An 18,766-nucleotide genomic window follows, 5' to 3' on the forward strand; every position below is an offset into this window, starting at 1 on the left:
AAAGTAAGGACCATGAAATGGAAACACCATCACTTTCTTTGCTGGGTACATCAACCTTTACTTGAATCAATTGAAATATGCAATTTGCAGGGTTGATTATAAAGAAGTTTCACTAATGTTTGAGTTTCGGTTTTGTTTTTCCTAATGAAAATGGCTATAAAACAGCATTTCTCAATAACTATATTGAAATCAAAAGGCCATCCTACTATCTTTGGGAAAAAAATTAAAAATTTAAAAATTCATGTGTACAGTCTCCCATTATTATGTAGCAGTACAAGTAGTAAGGATATAAAAAACTCCTAGCATTTAGATTTATTTCTAAATGACATAATTTAGCAGCATAAAATGCTTGTCACAAATTGCTGGAGGCTTCAGGGTACTCCAGACAAGTATCACTGCTCCCTTGCTACCACATTCTTGCTATTTTTATGATGCCTCCTCAGGCAGCTGCTTGTGACAACTGTTGAAAAATGGCCCATCTAGACTAGACTGGCCTTTGATCTGGCACAGTATGGCTGCTCTTCTGTTTCTTGGCTTAAAATCTTGCCAATGGAAGCTGCTCGGAACCTCTAATTGTCTCATATGCCACCTTTTGATATTTACAGACAAGAGGCTGAGTATGCTAAAAGAATACTGAAATTGCACTGTTTTCTGGTTTAAAATATGTGTATTACTAGTGAGATTTCAAAATCTGACAAATGTTCTAAAATAAGTTTTTAGTTGTCATAAATTACTGAAGAACAAGAAAGTCTAGTCGTTGCTGCATCAATTTAGCCCTTTAAAACCTTTTTTTTTTTTAACATGCTACTTCACTGATAGGTTCAAACAGAAAACTCATTTCACAATCACTTTAGGAAGCCCCCCTTTTAGATGGGACCCTTCCTATAAGTAGAAGTTACCAGATTAAACCCCCTAATTATAATCAATGTTCACCTCTAAAATACAGTAAGAACTATCACAAAGCGTGCAATTAGGAATTAAATATTCCAAAAGTAATACCTGATATTTGAGGAGTCTATTGAATTCTTAATGTCATTTAATGAATCTGTTAGTGATTTAAATTCAAAGGAATTCAGATCACCTCCTTCTGCTAGACACTGTGGAAGAAGAAAACAAAAATGTTCTCACAGTTCAGCACAAAAACTGGCAGAGCTTTCATACTAGATATTGTACAGGAGAAGCTATTTTGTGCAAACTTTTTACCTTAATTTGCAGTAATATTGCTGTAAGTCTGGAGATAAGATCAGTTAAATTTTCACTCTCCACACAGAGTTGTCCTGTTGACAAGGTATTGGCTTGTCTGACGACCTCCTGAGCTTCCTCTTCACACCTGCGCCTCAGATCCGTGGGCTGGTCAGCAGGCTGGAGGCCCTGGTCAGGAGCAAGCTGCAGGTAGGAAGGGGAGAAATTAAGAATGAAGATGTCCTTTGCATTTGGTGGATGTGTGAAATGAGATGATTTCAAAGACAGTTTGTGTGAGTACAGTACACAGTGCTGGTTTTTTATGTAGGTCTACTTAAGAGCAGGCCACTGGTATCAGGAAAAGTGTTGCTCAAAGGCAGCTCAAATTCCTGAGAAGGAATCCAACACAGCTACCAAGAGTTTCGTTTCAGTGTGACCCCCACCCACCCCTCTATTCCCAGGAAATTCAGTTTTCTAATTAGGTTGAGCAAAACCACCAAGTACACAGAGATTCCAGCAAAATCTTACCTCATAGCAATACTGTTGAACTTTATGCAAAACTTTATTTAAGTCTTTGTTTAGTTGTTCTAGATCCAGAACAATAGTTGCATATCTCCTCTGAAACTCAATGCCAATTGGCATGGAATAGGATTTCTGTAGAAAACACAAAGCAAATCAAAGTTAATGCAATACCAGATTTTGAACTCATCTAAAGGAGCTTTTATTTGAAAATAATACTGAGATATTTGAAATCCTGGTGTCAAATAGAAAAATGTTAACATACAAAATATTAAAATGCAGTATGACTATTTACAATTCCAGATGAAACTGGGTAGGTAACAACCATGCTTTTATTCCCTTCTTGAAGTGCTACAATAATCTATGGTGGTAAACCCTACAGAAGGTGACTGTGGTCTGACCTGCTTATTCCTCCAGTAGCAGGGCATGGCTTCTCCCTGCTGGCTGAGTGGAAAACTATCCTGCAAGCAGAGGAACAGCACAGGACAATATGGCCTCAACCACCTCTGCTGCAGGATGGGAGGCACAATTGGCTAGTAACTTATTGGTCACTTGAGGATGACTCAGTGCTACACACCTGCTGTTACAGCTAACAGTTCTGCCAAAAAAGAAAGTTACTAGAGCTTATATTTGGTGACAGTATTTTGTAAGCACGATTTTCCACAAAAAGAATAAATACCAAAATACAGTACCTTTTTTCTTACACTCTTTTTAGAATACAGCTTGACATTGTTTGGGTGATATTTATGAAATTGAAACAAAACATACAATATATTATAAAATTTCCTCTCCAAATTGCCTCTTGCAAGAGAAGCTAGAGGTAGTTCCAGCCATAGGACTGAGATATAAGTACTTCCTACTAGCAAAACTAGTAGCTATAGATTTCACACACAAGATAAAGCAAATTGCAAAGTCGAGAGCATCCATAAGGATAATCCTGGTCAAAAACTCAAAAGGTTTCAATTATGAGTTCAGTTCAAATTTCCCCTTTAAACCTAATCACTGAGATGCTCTCCAGGGATTTACAAATCTGAGTACCAACTTAACAGGGCTTTAAACTAACACCATTATTTCAGAATTCACTGGAAAGTGGCATAAATTTGGCATACTTTCTGCAGCTGTGGAACATAAAGAATCAGATCTTTCAGACCTTATCCAGTGACCAGTTCCCTTAGAGCAAACTGTACTGCTCCAGCTTAGCTGTGAAAGCTGTAGACAATTATGAATTCCCTGTTGGCGAGGAAAGGCTAAGGGCATTCTGTGCTAGTGATGACAAAAGAAATATTTCGCAGCAGCAGCAGCAGCAGCAGCAGCAGCAGCAGCAGCAGCAGCAGCAGCAGCAGCAGCAGCAGCAGCAGCAGCAGCAGCAGCAGCAGCAGCAGCAGCAGCACTGTTTCTGACCTGGGCACAACCCAAGACCTGGAAACACTGATGAACAGCTAAACTGACAAGAGATGGATGGCTTTCAGTAGAGGGAAGCAGGTCACACCTCTGTCACCAAGGATCTAGATGCTTCTCTGAGACAACCAGCATTACCTTTACCTTGTTTTTATTGTACCTCCTTTCAATTTATACTTGTTTATCCAAATGTTTACTGACTTATGTACACAGTGATTTGTTTATAGCCTGCAACCCAGACTAGTACAGTGATGTCAAGAAAAATTAGACAAAAAAATGTACAGTTGTATATACATTAATAGCTCCTCTGAAGGCATCCCCTGACTTGTGTAAATTTATTATTATTGCCAGATAAGAATGGCCTACAATCAGTACCATTTCTGATTTTGGTCAGTTCCATTTATTTCTATATTGAATCAGTCATTGAACGGAAGTCTTCACAAAAGGATTACTTTAAACCAAACAGCAGTGGTGCTCTAACAATTATCAAACAACAAATGTATGAATTATTACCAAAGTCTGACAATTAAGGTACTCCTGAATGAAATCAAAGGATTCAATTTTATTGAAGTTCAGGTATGTTATTGATGTTGAAGTGAACTGGGGTCAGAAAAAGATTCTTGATCAAAGAAAATATATTTTAAAGGAGAAGCAACACATACTCAGTGGCACAAACACAAATGGGATTGCCAAGGGACAAAGAGGATTAGAAGATGGGCTAAGAATATGGCCCAATAGGAAGGTATCACATCCTCTATTTTTATCAGGACAGCCTTGAGCAGTAATGGGGGTTGCTTTATGATTGCAGGTTTCAAAGGAAATAGAGCAGGGAAGAATGTCAAAGTATCTCAAAGTCCTTAGCCAGGTTACAAGTGAGCTAAAATGTAGCAAATTTAGTATCTATTTCTGTGTTTCCTTCCCAGTTGCTTTTTTGCTCTTTCAATTCTGTGGAAAAAGGAGACCAAGAAAAGTAACAATACAGGTAATTTATGACTTAGGAGCTGAGCTAACACTCAGGTTCTTGCTAGAGGAAGGATGCTGTCATTCCTATGGACCTCCTTATCTATGCAAAAGTACAAATAACTCAGAAAAAAAATTAAGAAGAGTTGGTAATTTTTCATTATCAGAGTTGCAGGTTGCAACAACATGTTTTAATCTTGCTTCTCTTTGCATCTAGCTTAGTTACTAACACACAAAATACAGGAAAAATAATGTAGTAACTGAAATGATAACAAGGTTTTGAAGAACAACACCATGGCACAGAAGAAGAAAATTACAGAGACACAAGAGATGGGGCAGTAGGAAGCAGTGTAACAGAATGCACACATGCACGTGATCATTGAAAGCACAAAGAGAAATCTCACCACAATAAATCACATCTTTCAGCATTCAAGTATTTCACATGGAAAAAAACCCCAACTGTTTTGTTTCAAGAAATAAACCAATTGTTTTCCCTTCTTCACAAACCTTTAGCCTTCTGTACACTGCAGAGACAGAAGCCTGGATGGATGCTGGCAGAAGGCTGAGACTGAGAGCTTTCTCAAGTTAATTTATAGCCATGGGTGGTAGAAGAGCCACTCTTATAATTTTGACTTACTGACTGCTGATGAGACAAAGTTAGCAAGAAAAACTATTCTGCTGCTGCTGCTAATTACACTGTAGCTGCTGTGGTACTGTAACTTTAAAGGCCAGTCAAGGGCACTCAGAGCTTTAAACAAAAATTTCTGAAATGAGTATTAACCATCTACCACCTGCAAAACAGTTTTAGCATAAATGTCTTACCATATAAACTTGTACTCCAAATTCTCAAGGTACGGAGTCTTTCCTTACTTTATGTGTTAACTGACATGTGCCATCCTGATGTTAACACTAATCAGTTTCCAAAGCACAGTTCTTTCAAAGGAGAATCGTATTTGAAACAACTGATCTCTCTGACTTGTCTTTAAAAATAATAAAGACATTTCATGTCATAGAAAGAAACAAAATACAGATTTTATTTAGACTACTCTCTTAATTAATTTTATTTAGACTACACTCCTTATTTGCATTAGCTGTTAAAGCATAACCTGTTTTAATAACCAAAAAAGAGAACATTCTCACCAGCTTTTCTGCTTCTGTGTTCATCTCTCTCAATTGTTTGATGTGCTCCTTCTTGATCATAAGGATTTTCGATAACCTGGTCTAAAACAAAGGAACTATTTTTAGAAAGAAGAGGTCCTTAAGCAGTTTTGAAATGCCATAGAAATTCAAGATTAAAAACCCATACCTGTTTCTTTCATAATTTAAAATGTATTTCTCAGTCATTGATCAAGTTAAGAAGCAGAAATAAAAATAATTAAATGATGGAATTTCCAGAGATTTTTAAAGCGATTCCAAGGGCCCTAAATTGATGAGTGCTAAAATCCATCAGCTGAAATTCCCTATAGGAAGACTAACATGATTTATGGTCAGCTGGAGGCTGAAGAACCTTTATTTTTTTATAGGCTGAAGGAGAGTGAAGGGTGTTATGGTCATGATACTACAATTAGTATGACTCACCTTACTACACCTTTTTCCCCACACAGCTCTCAGCTGTGCCCTCCACTGAGCACCAGCCCTTTGTGCAAACTCCTGCAGTAAACCCTGGTATAGAGATTAGATCTATTTTATACAGAACAACTCTGGGCTTTCCATTTCCCTCTTTTGTGATGGGAATACCCTGTGTCTCCTGCCCTGGGGACCTAGCAGGCTGAAGTAGAAACACTGGGAGCACCTGTAACATACTCATCACTCCCAAAACCATTCATACTCTAGGGCCCTGAGAGAAATCCTAGCTTCACTACAACCAGCAACACTTTTATTACTGGAGTAAACAGAACAAAAATTTCAGGTTTTATAAATTCCAGAGGGGTTAACTGCATCCTAGCAGTGAAACATGTGACTGGGAGAAACGTGAACTCCTAGTTCAACACACATCTGAGTAATATATAATCATTTTTGTGATTTTTAAGTTCAGTCCTAATGCAGCCAGGTTGCTTGCCCCCACAAACTGTAGTTAGAAAATTGTTCCAGGATCTCTTGCAGCTAATGAGGAATAGCCTGGGAATTTCCATGCTAAATGCATTCTTTTTCACTTCATAGCAATTTGTTTGAAATTGCCAAACAGCCAAAGCTGGTTTTCAGCTAAATATAGTGTTTCCTCCCTGTAGTTATCCCTGTTTATTCAGAGACAATAAAAGCATCTCTTCTCCACTGTTCTTCCACCACACTAAGCACAACCTAAGCCTTTTCAGACTCCACTCCCTTAAAGGGCTCTTCATCTCTTAAATTTTTGTGACCCTTTTTGTATCTTTTTCCATTCACTGCCATCTTTCCTGTGTGTGAGCACAGAAAGTCTGTAACAGCACTTGGAATGACACACCACGAAACGAAACCTGTAAAATGGCATCAGTATTTCTCTCTTTCTACTCCAAATATTTTGCCAGATTCATATTGTGAATGGATGGTGAGCCATGGCCAGAGGCACAGAGGCAATATAGCGTGGGTTATCAGCCTCCCAATTCCAGCTGCTCATTTCTGTCCCTGTGCTGTCCCCCAGTGACAGCACTTGCATTTTTGCTCTTTGCATTTTGCATGAAGAACCCAATCACAGAAGAGATAATGACAAAAAAACAAATTCAGAAGGGGCAAGAAAGAAAAGGTTTAAAATTGTTACTTGTGATCTGGATTGCCTCTCTGATCTAGTTTCTAACACTCCACACAAGTGTTTGTGTTGCCAATAAAACACCTGTGAGGAAGAAAAGCACTGTACACCATCTGCCACTGCTGCCAAGAAGTTCTTGTCAAGCTATGCTGTCGTCACCAGCCAGCAACTGCCTAACACATTCTTCTCCTTCATGAGGTTGATAAGTCCCCAAATTAATGCAGAATATATAATCTGTTCCCCAAATTTGCAAGGCATTTAATTCTTAACTTCTACTTTGATGTGCAGACACATGTGAGGATGCACAGTGTTAGTTCTCCATTGGATGAGCTTGGATTTTCTATTATATTCATCCTACTCCAAGATATATTCCAGTGATCAGGATAATCTGATTCTAAGGATTTTCACTGTATATCATGTCCACCAACTTTCTCTCAGGGGTACATTTTATTACATAGACCTCCATTTTCATCTGCCAGTGAATGCTGTAATTCAGTCTAGCCCTATTTGTCTTGAGAAATTCTTGCCTAACAACTCTATTTTCACCATAACTCATCCTGTTTACTGCTGCAATTTATACTTCTCAATAAACTGGAAACAAGTTTTTAGTACAATGCTTTTCCACATTAAAAGAAATGAAGGGACAACCCAACCAGAATGTTTAGATTTTCACTTCTGATTTCATTTGTTAGTCATAAAATATGAGCATTTCAAAATGCAGCGTGTGCTAACTTACTATGCAATATTTTCAAAATTTTCATAAGGAGAAAGCAGCCAAAAATCGAGTGCTCGTGTTCAGATTGTTCCTAGTGCATTTAAGTCGGGAAGATCCCTCTTTTCCCCACATGCAGACATCAGGTCACTGCAGAGCCCGTGCTGCATCACCACACTCCCTCTACCGGGCATGCAGCGACCCTGCCAACATCTGCTTTGTCCTACAGTGCTGCCTTCCAAACGAATTCTTTACCCCAAAACACAAAAAGGAAGAAGGGAGGAAGGAAAATAAAAAAGCTGTAGCTGAATACTTGGAAAAACGTCCTCCAAATTTAAATACTGTCTAGAATGTACAAATGAAATCTATCGATTCTGACTTGCCATATAGCATATGAAATATTTAAGGATTCATGCTTAATTAATTATGTGATGTAAGACATTAAAAAAAAAAATTACTCATTTATTGCTGACTTTATTCTTAATATCATGTTAATTTTTGAGCCAGTCTTCTAATGCATCAGTCCACAGTCTCAGATGTCAAACTGTAACATGTAGTAATAAATATAAAGATTTAGAAAAACGAAGACAGTGTAGAACAATGATTAAAATAGTTGTTACAAGTCCCAATATTTGCTTAAAACTTCAAGTTATAGGTAAAGAGAATATTCCTAACATTTATTTGTCATTGTACACATGTGATTTTGGATTCACTTCCTCTTCTTCCAAATTAATTTCAGATAAAGGAAATAAAGGACTGGGTTTAAACCTTATTTGAGTTGTGCTCTGTATTTTCTGTTTTGTCCAAAATTGTTTATTTGTGGTCTTATAAATAGCAAAAGAAGGCTATAAAAGCCTGGCAATAGTTTTTTAGAAAGTTTTCCTGGAATCAAACTGTTTTTGACCATTTACTTCCTGAATCAACATTAAATGAGAAAAAGACATTTGACTTTTTTTAAGTACCAGTCTATCAGAAAGGCTAAAAAAACATCCTGAGCAGCAACCCTTAACATAAAAATACATCTGGACTGGTGAATACAGCACAATCAATAATCAGCATTCACCAGTCTCATGTATTGCACAATACCAAATTTCAGTACCTCCTACAACTTCTAATTAAAAAACTGATTCTTAAAAACAATGCTTCGAGTCCTTCAATAAATGTTTAAGCCCTGTGATTCTTTGTTGTTGCTCAAATAGACGAACACCAAAAATCTGTGGATTGATTTTGTTCAAAGCAGTTTGAAAATCTTCAAGCAAAAATACATATTAATGTGGTATCTTTGTAAAATGCCACCTTTTGCAAGAGGCCTATACTTGTAAAACTCAGATTTCCTTATACTGAGTAGTAACATACAACCACATGTGACTGACAAATCACACATTTTCATATTTAAAATGCAGAAACAATATCATAAACAGATCAATTTGAAGTACTAGGTAGATGTAAAGCTCAATACACCTTAGTTAGAAAGTCTCACTGATCATACTCAGTGACTCCAACAGCTGCAGGTACAGTTTAGCTGCAGAAAGACTGTATCTTTTGTGTATTTGAATTTTACCATAATTAATCTTACAGCAACTACATCTATTTTAAATTTTCTTAGCTAGATGCCATGCCACCTTTTTCAAACTCAGCTTCATACAAGTTTCCTCTAAAAAAGCTGAATAGATGATACTGTCAAACAAAATCCACTATGTTGAATGGCCCAAATGTTAGTGTGTCATGTGAGCTTCTGACACAAATTTATTCTTTTGACCAATTACACAGACTTTAAAATCTGAGAGGCATTTTATTTCTCAGTTCTTAATATTTTAAACATGAATCATTCCAATCTCCTTTGGCATGTTCAAAACTGCTTTCCTTGTTAAAGACTTCAATCACTGATCTTAAGCTAAGCCAATATGAGCAATTACATTCCTCAACCATCCTGGAAAATGCTTCAGTGTGTTTTAATATTCAGTGAACCTCAGCTTCCGAACGTTACTTGTCTGTGCTCTTCTGAACTAGTACACAAAAACCATTGAGAAATTATTTCATAAAGGTGAAGAAAAAAGGATTTTCTGTGTAGTGTTATCTATAAAATGAATGTTTGCTTGCATGGAAATGAGAGTTGCTTTTCTTCTCCAAGAGGGTAGAACATTATATAATAGAAAATAAATATGATAATGTATATAGGTAAATGTTCTTTGCACAATGCAACTAAACTTTAAATAAATAAAGAAGTCTTAAAGTCGGCATGTACAAATAATATTTTTTTTTTTAAGATAAAATGGTAGATCCGGGAAAATAAGACACTTTTGAAGACCTCTGTGGTCTGAAAAGCAGCATATTTCAAAGGTTATAAACAAGTGAGAAAATTAAGAAGGGGGAATGAAAAACAAATATGAACATCTCTTCCAAAGTTAACCTGGCTATTACCATACTTGTCATAAATTAACAGAAGGTCATTGCATCACAGAAGAATTGGCAGAATAAACACAAAAGGACAATAAACAACAAAATTAAGAGCTGCAGTTAATACTTACCACTTGAATGAGGAATTCTACTGGAAAGCCTCCTAGTGTTTCACTATCTGTGCCTGAAATTTTGTTTTTCCAAGAAGATTGTCCTAATAAAGGATCACTGTCCTATAAAGGATAAAACATCTAAATGAATTCCTTCTTTTCACAGGGTTTTGCTAAAATTTTGTTCATGCTAAATAATGTCAGAAAATTAATCTCAAAAACTTTTTAAGGTAACATCTTCAAGTATCAAAAAAATACTTTGGTGATGAACAGCACTTGAACAAAGAAACTTACTGTGATTGGAGACTGGAGTGAAGGAGTGTAGGGCAATCGGGGAGGAGTCATGAAGAAGCGCGAAGGCCGTTGTTTCTGTCCGAAGGCAGCAATTGGCATGGTTTCATGAGGCTCATTACTCTGCCACACAGGGACAGGGACAGAGAAAGGGAAAGGAAGGATATAATTCAGTGTCTGATTAATTTTTACCCTTTTGGAACACGCAATTCATTTATTTCTGGGGTCTGGACTAGCTGTGCCTATCCGCACCCCAACCCACCAGCAGGAAAAGATGAACGTTTTGCTTTTGGTCTAGGAGTTTTCAAAGCGTTATCACATCAAATAAAAGCTGCATGAACATTTCTACTGGCAGGCAAATCACAACAGGAACTCAGCAGAGGATCCAAACTCAGACCATGATAGTGTCACCCTGATTTTTTAAGTTCTTCTAAGCTTTCTGATGTTTACATTCTTGTAACAAACTTTCTCACACACTTTCTGTAAATAACTTATTGTTTTGCATTCTTTTATGGAGGAGGAGAAATTTGATGGACTGTTGGTTTGTCCAGTGTCACTGGAGAAGTGGCACTTTCACCCTCCAATCCACTGTAACTTTTGGAAATCTATAAATGTTGGAGTCAGAAAATAAACTTCCCTTTTTCTGCCTTGAGAACAGCAGTGTGTGTGCATCGTGTTATTTCGTGTCCTATAGTGACAATGACACAGACTAGAAGAATTATGTAGATCCAACACCATACAAGATACACAAGAAAGTGAGGTCCTCCAGAAATCTCGAAGTCTAGGCTGGACTGCCTGCAGGAACAAAGCCTAGGAGCTGGGAGATAATCTCCAATTGTTTGACCAAAAAAACATCCTCCCAGGTAGCTTCATTAGCAGAAGAAATTTCGTAATCAAGTTCAATGAACTCACAATACTTGTTTGCAACTCCCACAGGCCTTTCCTGACTTTGGCAAATGACAAAGGGCCAGGGTTTTCTTGAACATTTTCTGCAAATCCTGGCAGGATCCCATTGCAGGATTCTCTTTGGGATCTTATACTACTCATTGTATTTCTTCATGTTGAACTCAGGCTACTGTAACAGCCTACAATAGCTGGTCCAGTAAATTATTCTACCCTGAGCCATTTTGCTTTAATCATAGAGGGTTACCCTGTTCTGTAAAACCATAAAGAGTAAAATTTTATTATCCTGGAATTTCCCATGCATCTGTTATTCTTGTTTCTACTTTATGACAATATCACCTGAGTGCAATTTCTTCTTTTTGATTAAAGCATATCATTATAGATTTTTAAAATTTTATTTCCTTATTACAGCTACTTTTAGAATGTGCCATTAATACTTACAAGAACTTCATAATCTGGGACTGTGTGTGTTCCAAGACCTGCCCTGTCAAAAGTCACTCTGTAGGTAGCATTAAGAGTGTCTACAGCATCTATTTGTCCAGTGAACAGACCATCGTGGACACCTCGCAAACGGGCTGAAAAGAACAACAGGAGAACCAAGAAACCAAACATTACAATGCTGAGACACAAATAACAAAACCAGGTTTATTACCTCTTTTGCAAGTAATTCTTTATATGTATACTTCAAGGCTGTATATTAAATGGAAAAAAAAACCCAGCAAACCCAGAAAATAAGTATGTAATAGAAATATTATCAACGTTTTTACCAAATTCAAGTTTGAAGGTCAAATATTTCCCAAATCTAATCCTAAGCACTACACTTATGTCTAAGAAACTCCCACTGTTTCATAGCCAGTACGTTCTGACAGACAGATTTTGCAGGCAAAAGTCAATTTCCAGATGATTTTGCACAGCACTTCTCTCTGAACCTCTCCTCTGATGACTGCATATTTAGCAAATAAAAGTGTGGAAGACAGGTGCTTCCACACTGGAAGGATACAGGTCTAGGAGAGTGAGGAGAGGCAGCGTGGTGCACACCTGCTCTTCAGCAAGAGCTAAGGGCAGTGGTGTTCAACACAAAAAATGCAATGAACAGTCATGGCTTCGATGCTGAAGCGAAAAGCACCTGGACCAAAATCAGACAGGAGGGAGGAATTCAAATTTTCATAAAACTAGGCAAAACCTGTGGAATGTTTTCAATAATATTCCTTCCTCAGCTGTAAGGTTTTTTAGTAAGGCAATGTCCTGTTCAGCATACACATCCAATTACACTGCAATATCAACTGTGTATCTGTTTCAAAACAGGTAGTTTTCTATTTATGGGAAAATAAAGTTCAAATTTATATTAGGTTAGATTTTAAACTCAGACAACACTCAGTATTTTGAAATCAAGCATCTCCTTCTCTCCAAAATGTGTTAGATATACCTGACATGTAAAAAATCTTACAATTTGAACAGCAGAAATAATAAATCATATTATTTCTGCTGCATAAGTTTGCACCTCAAAACCTTATCACTCTTTTAAAAATACCAGCTAATCTTCACAAGCACCTTCTCAATCAACTAACAAAAAACCAACACAATTTTGATATTTTACATTTATTATAATTATGTGCTAAGTGGATTATGACTTACTAAAATCTTTGCAAAATACACTTGGCTGCTTATTTCATCTGTTTTTAAGAAATTACCTGTAACTTTTGTTCCTATTACAAGTGGTAATGGAATTTCTTCTGGAAGATCTTTGAACTGTGAAAGATCTGCAACTTTCCGCTGCTGCAAAAGTCTGATTTTCTGCCGTTTCTGTTTTAATGCTGACCTCTCTTCCTCAAAGAATGCAGAGGAACACCTGCAATATCATTAGATAAAATATATATTATACTTACATTAATCACTCAAAACATATATATGTGAAGGCACATCAAATTAATAGGCACAGTTTAAAAAATCAGTGTGAGAAAATGAAAAAGCTTGGGATGATGTGTTCAAGAGAAAAAAAATCTCATTTAATGCATTTAGACAAGCTTACTCCTCAGAATTCTCACTCTTAAAATAAGAATCTATTTTAAAATAATACTCAGGAATAGTAGCTGTTGCAGTGGTATATCTAAAGAGCACAACTACTTAGGATTTTTTTTCTGCTTATAAGGATCCATCTAGGGTCACAACAAAGCTAAAGCTGGCCCCAGTCTGCCCTGGATGCCAGTTCAATGCACTGAGGAGGGCGTCCTGTGAGTGCCCTGGCTGCCAGCACTTACTGACACACAGAAGATCCCTTTCACGTGTGCTTATTAGCTCAATTAAGCTGAGTATGAAAGGGCACCAGACTCAGCACATAAAAGGGCATTTCTCTGCCTCATCTCATTGCACCTGTGCAAAGCACAGCTCAGCCCCAAAATCTCTCTTACACTGATGAACTGTTCTCAGATTCCCAGAGTAAAAGTTTATTTGATCTTGGGCTACTGAGTAAAAATCAGATCATCTGTAGTAGTCCTCTTCCCCATTTTGGGGGGTAGGGCGGTTCTTAAAATGAAATCTAATAGATGCAAGGCTCACTCCCAAAGTGCTTACTTTGTATTAATTTTCATTTCTAACCTACTGAATAGGCAAGATTCATGAGGGAGATAAGCACACAGACATTAAGGACTCAATCCTATCTTTCATTCCTTACTAAAAAAAGTTTCTTCATTCTTGTGTCAATGAAAAAAGTAATTTTAAAAAGGTACACAAATGTTATTTTAAGTCTGCCTGATTGTAGAAAGTTATTTATCAAATAATTTGCTACCTTTCTTAATTGCTTTACTGCAGTCAAATGCAGATTAAACATTTTCTGTGGAACTCATACAGTTATACATTGATTACTGATCCATAAGAAGTTCTATTTTATAAAGTTATTTTAGAAGACATTGTCAACTCTGCCGATGGTTCCCTCTACTACGCTACAAATTATTTTCTGACTTAAATCCCTTCAAGATGTTCCTCAGCCATCTCCAACCCAGTACTACTAAGAAGTCAACTCCTTTTTCCAAGTCTGCTTCTACTACTCTCCTATTACATGCTGAAACAAACATTCTTAGGTTTTCTTCTGTATACCCCTCACTGTGAGAGTCCCACAAAGCCCTTTCACTGTTCCCCACAGTTTCTCTTCCTGGCATTGTGTACAAGAAGACTGTAAGCACTAAGGCGCCAGGATGCTGAGACCATTTTGTTTCACAGTGCCCAGCAGTTTCACACTCTATATGCACACATCACTTGCCTTTTATGTTTTACAGGTTTTCTAAGTTATATGGGGCATAGGCCACCTGTTTTCTCCCAGTGTTATCACAATGAGATCCTAGTCCTAAGCAAGACATGGGAGAAAAACATAAGCAAGAATGAGCTGAAGCTGTGAGGTACTTTTGTCAGGTAATGCAGAAATGCAGTGAAGGCTCCCATATGAGGCTTTCCAAGCACTATCAGCACAAAAATCACCACTTTGTATAGTCTAGTTTTTGTATAGCCTAGAAATTCTGCTGTAGATTGAGGCTGTAGGTGTGTGTCCCACTCACCAGCTTACCACTGAAGAGAAGAATGTGTTTACCTGGAATTATGTACTGTTCCAGTGTTCCTCTTAGGAAATTAAAGTATCTGGAAAGGGATGTGGCAGACATAGAGAGGGATAGTGGTTGGGAAACTTAGGAAGAGCTTACTTGGATATTCTCATTTATTGATGCTATTGACTTCATATTTACTACTGGGGAGGAACAGGTATGAAATTATGCTTGTAGTGGGCTGTGAATATCAAGTGCAAAATGCAGGTCAGAGCTTTCCAAGTCCATTGAGAAGAATGGCTAGCCACAGTGAGACAACAAAACAGGCAAAAAAAAAAAAGAAAAAAGAAAAAAAGCCATACAGACTTTGTATTAGTCCTTCTAATAATGTCCAGGGTCTTGCACTAGGAACAGCAAATATCACCTGATGTTTTTTGACTCGTAGTCTTAGAAATACAAATTCAAATGCTGATATACTAATCACTGACCTTGGAAGGTCTCTAAAACAGCAAAAGTGTTTTACTGATAGCTCAGATGGTCTTAAAAAGTCTCTGTCCCAAATGCTGTAACTGTGGATGTAGAAAGTATTTACAATATATTTCTGACTTCTGTTAAAGAAAACCTCCACCCCAGCATTCCCCAAATGCATTTAATGAAGGTTATCTTCATGCCATCCTATGAAAAAATGAAGATTAAAACTACAGTACAGATCAAAACTGCAAACTCATTCATTTTCTGTAGAGACTTCTTAAAGAGATTGAACATTCTTCTCAGTTTTTACCTTGTTTGTGAGAATTTGAACTAACAGGAATCACCACCATCATGGAGTGGCAGGACAAGCAGATCTAAGCTTAATTCATATCCACTGCTATTTCACAAGCCAAATTAAGTTGACACAGAGTACACAAAACTAACTATTACCTCTTCCTTTTCCTGGAGCATATCTTTCCCCACAGTCTACAGGAATCTTACAAGCTTTGCAGGCTCTCATGAAGAATACTGCTGTGCCAATCAAACACACTGTTGATGTGTGATAGGACATTTAAGGTAGCACCAGACATAAGAAAATACTACAATATATTTGAACAAAACAAACAAAAGAAAAAGATGACAACCATGTGCAAAACTATCACAGAGACACTATTATCCTCTGCCATCAACACTGGGGCTGCAAAATGTCTTATTTATTTTTAGTTCCTCATAGGGAGATATCAGTATTGACATGGTATATAGCTTGCCTCCATATGATGAGGACAGAGAGAAGAAATTTTTAACAGAATGGTAAAATAAAAAAATCTTTGCTCTAGAGGTAGATTAAAATCATCTTGAAAAAGCATTTAAATGATTTACAATAATTCAAAATATTTTAAAATTAAGGCCAAAGAACACTCTTAACATCTTGCAAAGGACTACCATAATAAAAAAAAAAAAACTAGTATAGAAATAAAAAGCAAACAGGAATGCTTATTTTATGTTGCTATAAAGCAGTAACTCAAAGTTTGCATTAACAAACAATCAGACTTCATGCTTCTCAAATACTTCTACTCAAATTCTTCTACTCAAATTCTTTTATTTCAGAATTTAGATAAAGCAATTCCTTGCCTATTTAGACCTTTGGTTCCTTTGGCATGAGTCTCTCTTTTTTAAAAGTTCAATGACTGTTAGCAAAACCTCCCAAATCAAACCCAAACCCACTCTCCCCATGACTTAAAAAAATAAAAGCAAAGAACCCCTGAAAAACAATAGGAAATTTGCGACCCATTAGATTGGATGGGGTTTTGCAGTCCCTGTTGGAACCAGACAATCTTTAAGGTCCCTTCCAACCCAAACCATTCCAAGACTCTGAAGTTTTACCAATGGTCCACCAGACTGCTGAATGAGGCAAGCTGATCTTTTAGAGAGGTAACACTTTTGCCAAAATTCAAAAGAGAAATTGATAAGCTCCAAATACACCATTTCTTTCTCAGTAGAAAGCATGACAACAAAGGAAAAGTTATCTAAGCTAAGCTCAAATTACATGAACATCTTTCCTAGAGGAGCTATTTTCAAACTGGTTCTGCTGCTTTCCCTTGACTGACAATTTTAACTTATGTTGTTTGCAGGTACAGAAGATGAAATGGTCTCCATCATGCAAAATACAACCTCAGTGATCACTGAAGAAATGGAATATTCAGTGACTATACTCAGAAATATATTCCGTATCTTCCATATGAAGAAATTGATTCAGTGCCTTAGTGTTTGCATTTGCAGAAATACAAGGCTGATTAATTTATGAAACACTACTTATACAAAGACAGGGTGGTCAAGTTTGGAAGGACCTCTGAAGGTTACCTCCTCCAACCCCTCCAGCAGAATGACCTCCAGGAGGCTTTCCAAGACCACGTCCAGAGGGCCTTTGAGTACATCTTAGGATGGAGATTCTACCCTCCCACTTGTGCCTGTTCCCTCTTCTCCTGTCTCCAGATAATGCTGGAAAAAAACCTGACCCTATCTTCTCTGTACCTTCCCTTAAATATTTATGTACAAAAATGAGATCCTCCCTTAGCCTTCTCTAGGCTACACTGTGTAGGCTTTGTGAAAAGCCTGAGCTTAATCAGAGGGTTTAAGAATTAAAAATTCTAAAATAGAAAAAGAACCACATATCCTTCATTAAATTCTAGTTTCTTCTCTACAATGGACAACACTTTATGGGTGACTTTATCTTTTCTCTGTCTTGATAGCCAATCTAAGAAAAGTTAAGGATCTAAAAAATGGTTTAAAAACAATAATAAAACAAATGAGGTGAAAATGTACACTTGTTTTCCCCAAGAAGAGCTGGTTACAGACAGAAAAAAACCCCTTAGTGAAAAACTGGCCAGCTTTTCCAGGGGAGGAAGCACTGCAGTATAAAAGATACAAAAAAACTTTAACACAACCTAGTTAGGACATTTAGTTATCTGAAGTGGGAAGAGAACATTTCAAGCATAGGCTCATGAAAGCTACATGGACATATACATTTAAGGAATAGGGTATGTGAGGGAGACAGGTGCTCAGAGAACACCTCAATACAATGAGTTTTACTACTTTGAAGATATTGGTTTGTTCTACTATTTGAATGCAAAATTTTTTAAAAGGAATAATTTCAGTAACATCAAAGCTACATGTAAGTAACAGCTGAAAGAAAAGAAAGAAAAAATTACCTCCGTGGTTTTCCCATTAATCGCCTGATTTTCCCCCATTCTACTCTTGTCAATTTTCTGGTTTTCAAAGTTGGAAAAGATTCTTTCAGGCATATACAGAAATCATTATCTCCTTCAAATAGTGGCCTGTTGAAACACAATTATAGTCCTGTATTAACCACACTAAGTAAACTTTTGTCACAAGATTCCAAAAAACATCCATTGTCAGAAACACATTAAAAAAAATTAATATAAATTAGTCACATGAAAAAGACACATTCAATTCAAAGAACAATTTTAATTCAGACAAAAACAAATTAAGAAAGTTTCCAGGACTATTGTTCTTTGACTCTTACTATCACTGACATTTAAAAATGCTCCTTTCTCTAGTTTCTACAGAGAAATACACATAATTCATCCTGCTCTATAATGGATATAAGGGCACCAAATGAAACTTCAGCAGAGTCAGCTCAGTGTCACGAGGATACTGCAACCCACTGAAGAAAACCAGAGAGTGAAATATTGAGACTAAAGGGAAGGACAATATGGTACTGAGAAACAGACAGAAAGTACCTTTTTTCATCAATTCATTCAATTGTAACTCAGATTCTCAACAAAAGTTTCCAAAACACAGGAAATTGAACCAACTCATCATTCTCTACATCTGTACAGGTGAGACTTCTATTGTATCACCCCATGAGTCCATGGTGAAGCACAAGATCAGTATGAGAGAAGTGACAGTTCAGAGAACAGACCTGCACAACTGAGGAATTTCTCTCTGATGCTATGACCCATCTCTATCTTTGTTTTATGACTGCCTTTTTTCTTTGTACTACCACATCCTTCTTAGGCTGAGGAGACAAGGGAGCAGCAGCAGATATGCC

At 37.0% G+C, this 18,766-nt stretch overlaps 1 protein-coding gene across 2 annotated transcripts in view; it reads right to left on the reverse strand.

The window, feature by feature from the left end:
- Positions 1 to 18,766, reverse strand: part of LIN9 (lin-9 DREAM MuvB core complex component) — a 61,392-nt gene that overhangs the window by 23,977 nt on the left and 18,649 nt on the right. For both annotated transcript variants that reach the window (XM_059840700.1, XM_059840699.1), the window contains exons 6-14: positions 17,904 to 18,029; positions 12,886 to 13,043; positions 11,636 to 11,769; positions 10,295 to 10,414; positions 10,022 to 10,123; positions 5,200 to 5,280; positions 1,711 to 1,836; positions 1,204 to 1,386; positions 1,000 to 1,097 (exon numbers count right to left, since the gene is read on the reverse strand). In XM_059840700.1, coding sequence (XP_059696683.1) covers positions 1,000 to 1,097; positions 1,204 to 1,386; positions 1,711 to 1,836; positions 5,200 to 5,280; positions 10,022 to 10,123; positions 10,295 to 10,414; positions 11,636 to 11,769; positions 12,886 to 13,043; positions 17,904 to 18,029 — 1,128 coding nt within the window. The remainder of the gene's footprint in view (positions 1 to 999; positions 1,098 to 1,203; positions 1,387 to 1,710; positions 1,837 to 5,199; positions 5,281 to 10,021; positions 10,124 to 10,294; positions 10,415 to 11,635; positions 11,770 to 12,885; positions 13,044 to 17,903; positions 18,030 to 18,766) is intronic.

The sequence above is a fragment of the Haemorhous mexicanus genome, chromosome 3 (assembly GCF_027477595.1).
Source record: "Haemorhous mexicanus isolate bHaeMex1 chromosome 3, bHaeMex1.pri, whole genome shotgun sequence".
In the NCBI taxonomy this organism is placed as follows: domain Eukaryota; kingdom Metazoa; phylum Chordata; class Aves; order Passeriformes; family Fringillidae; genus Haemorhous; species Haemorhous mexicanus.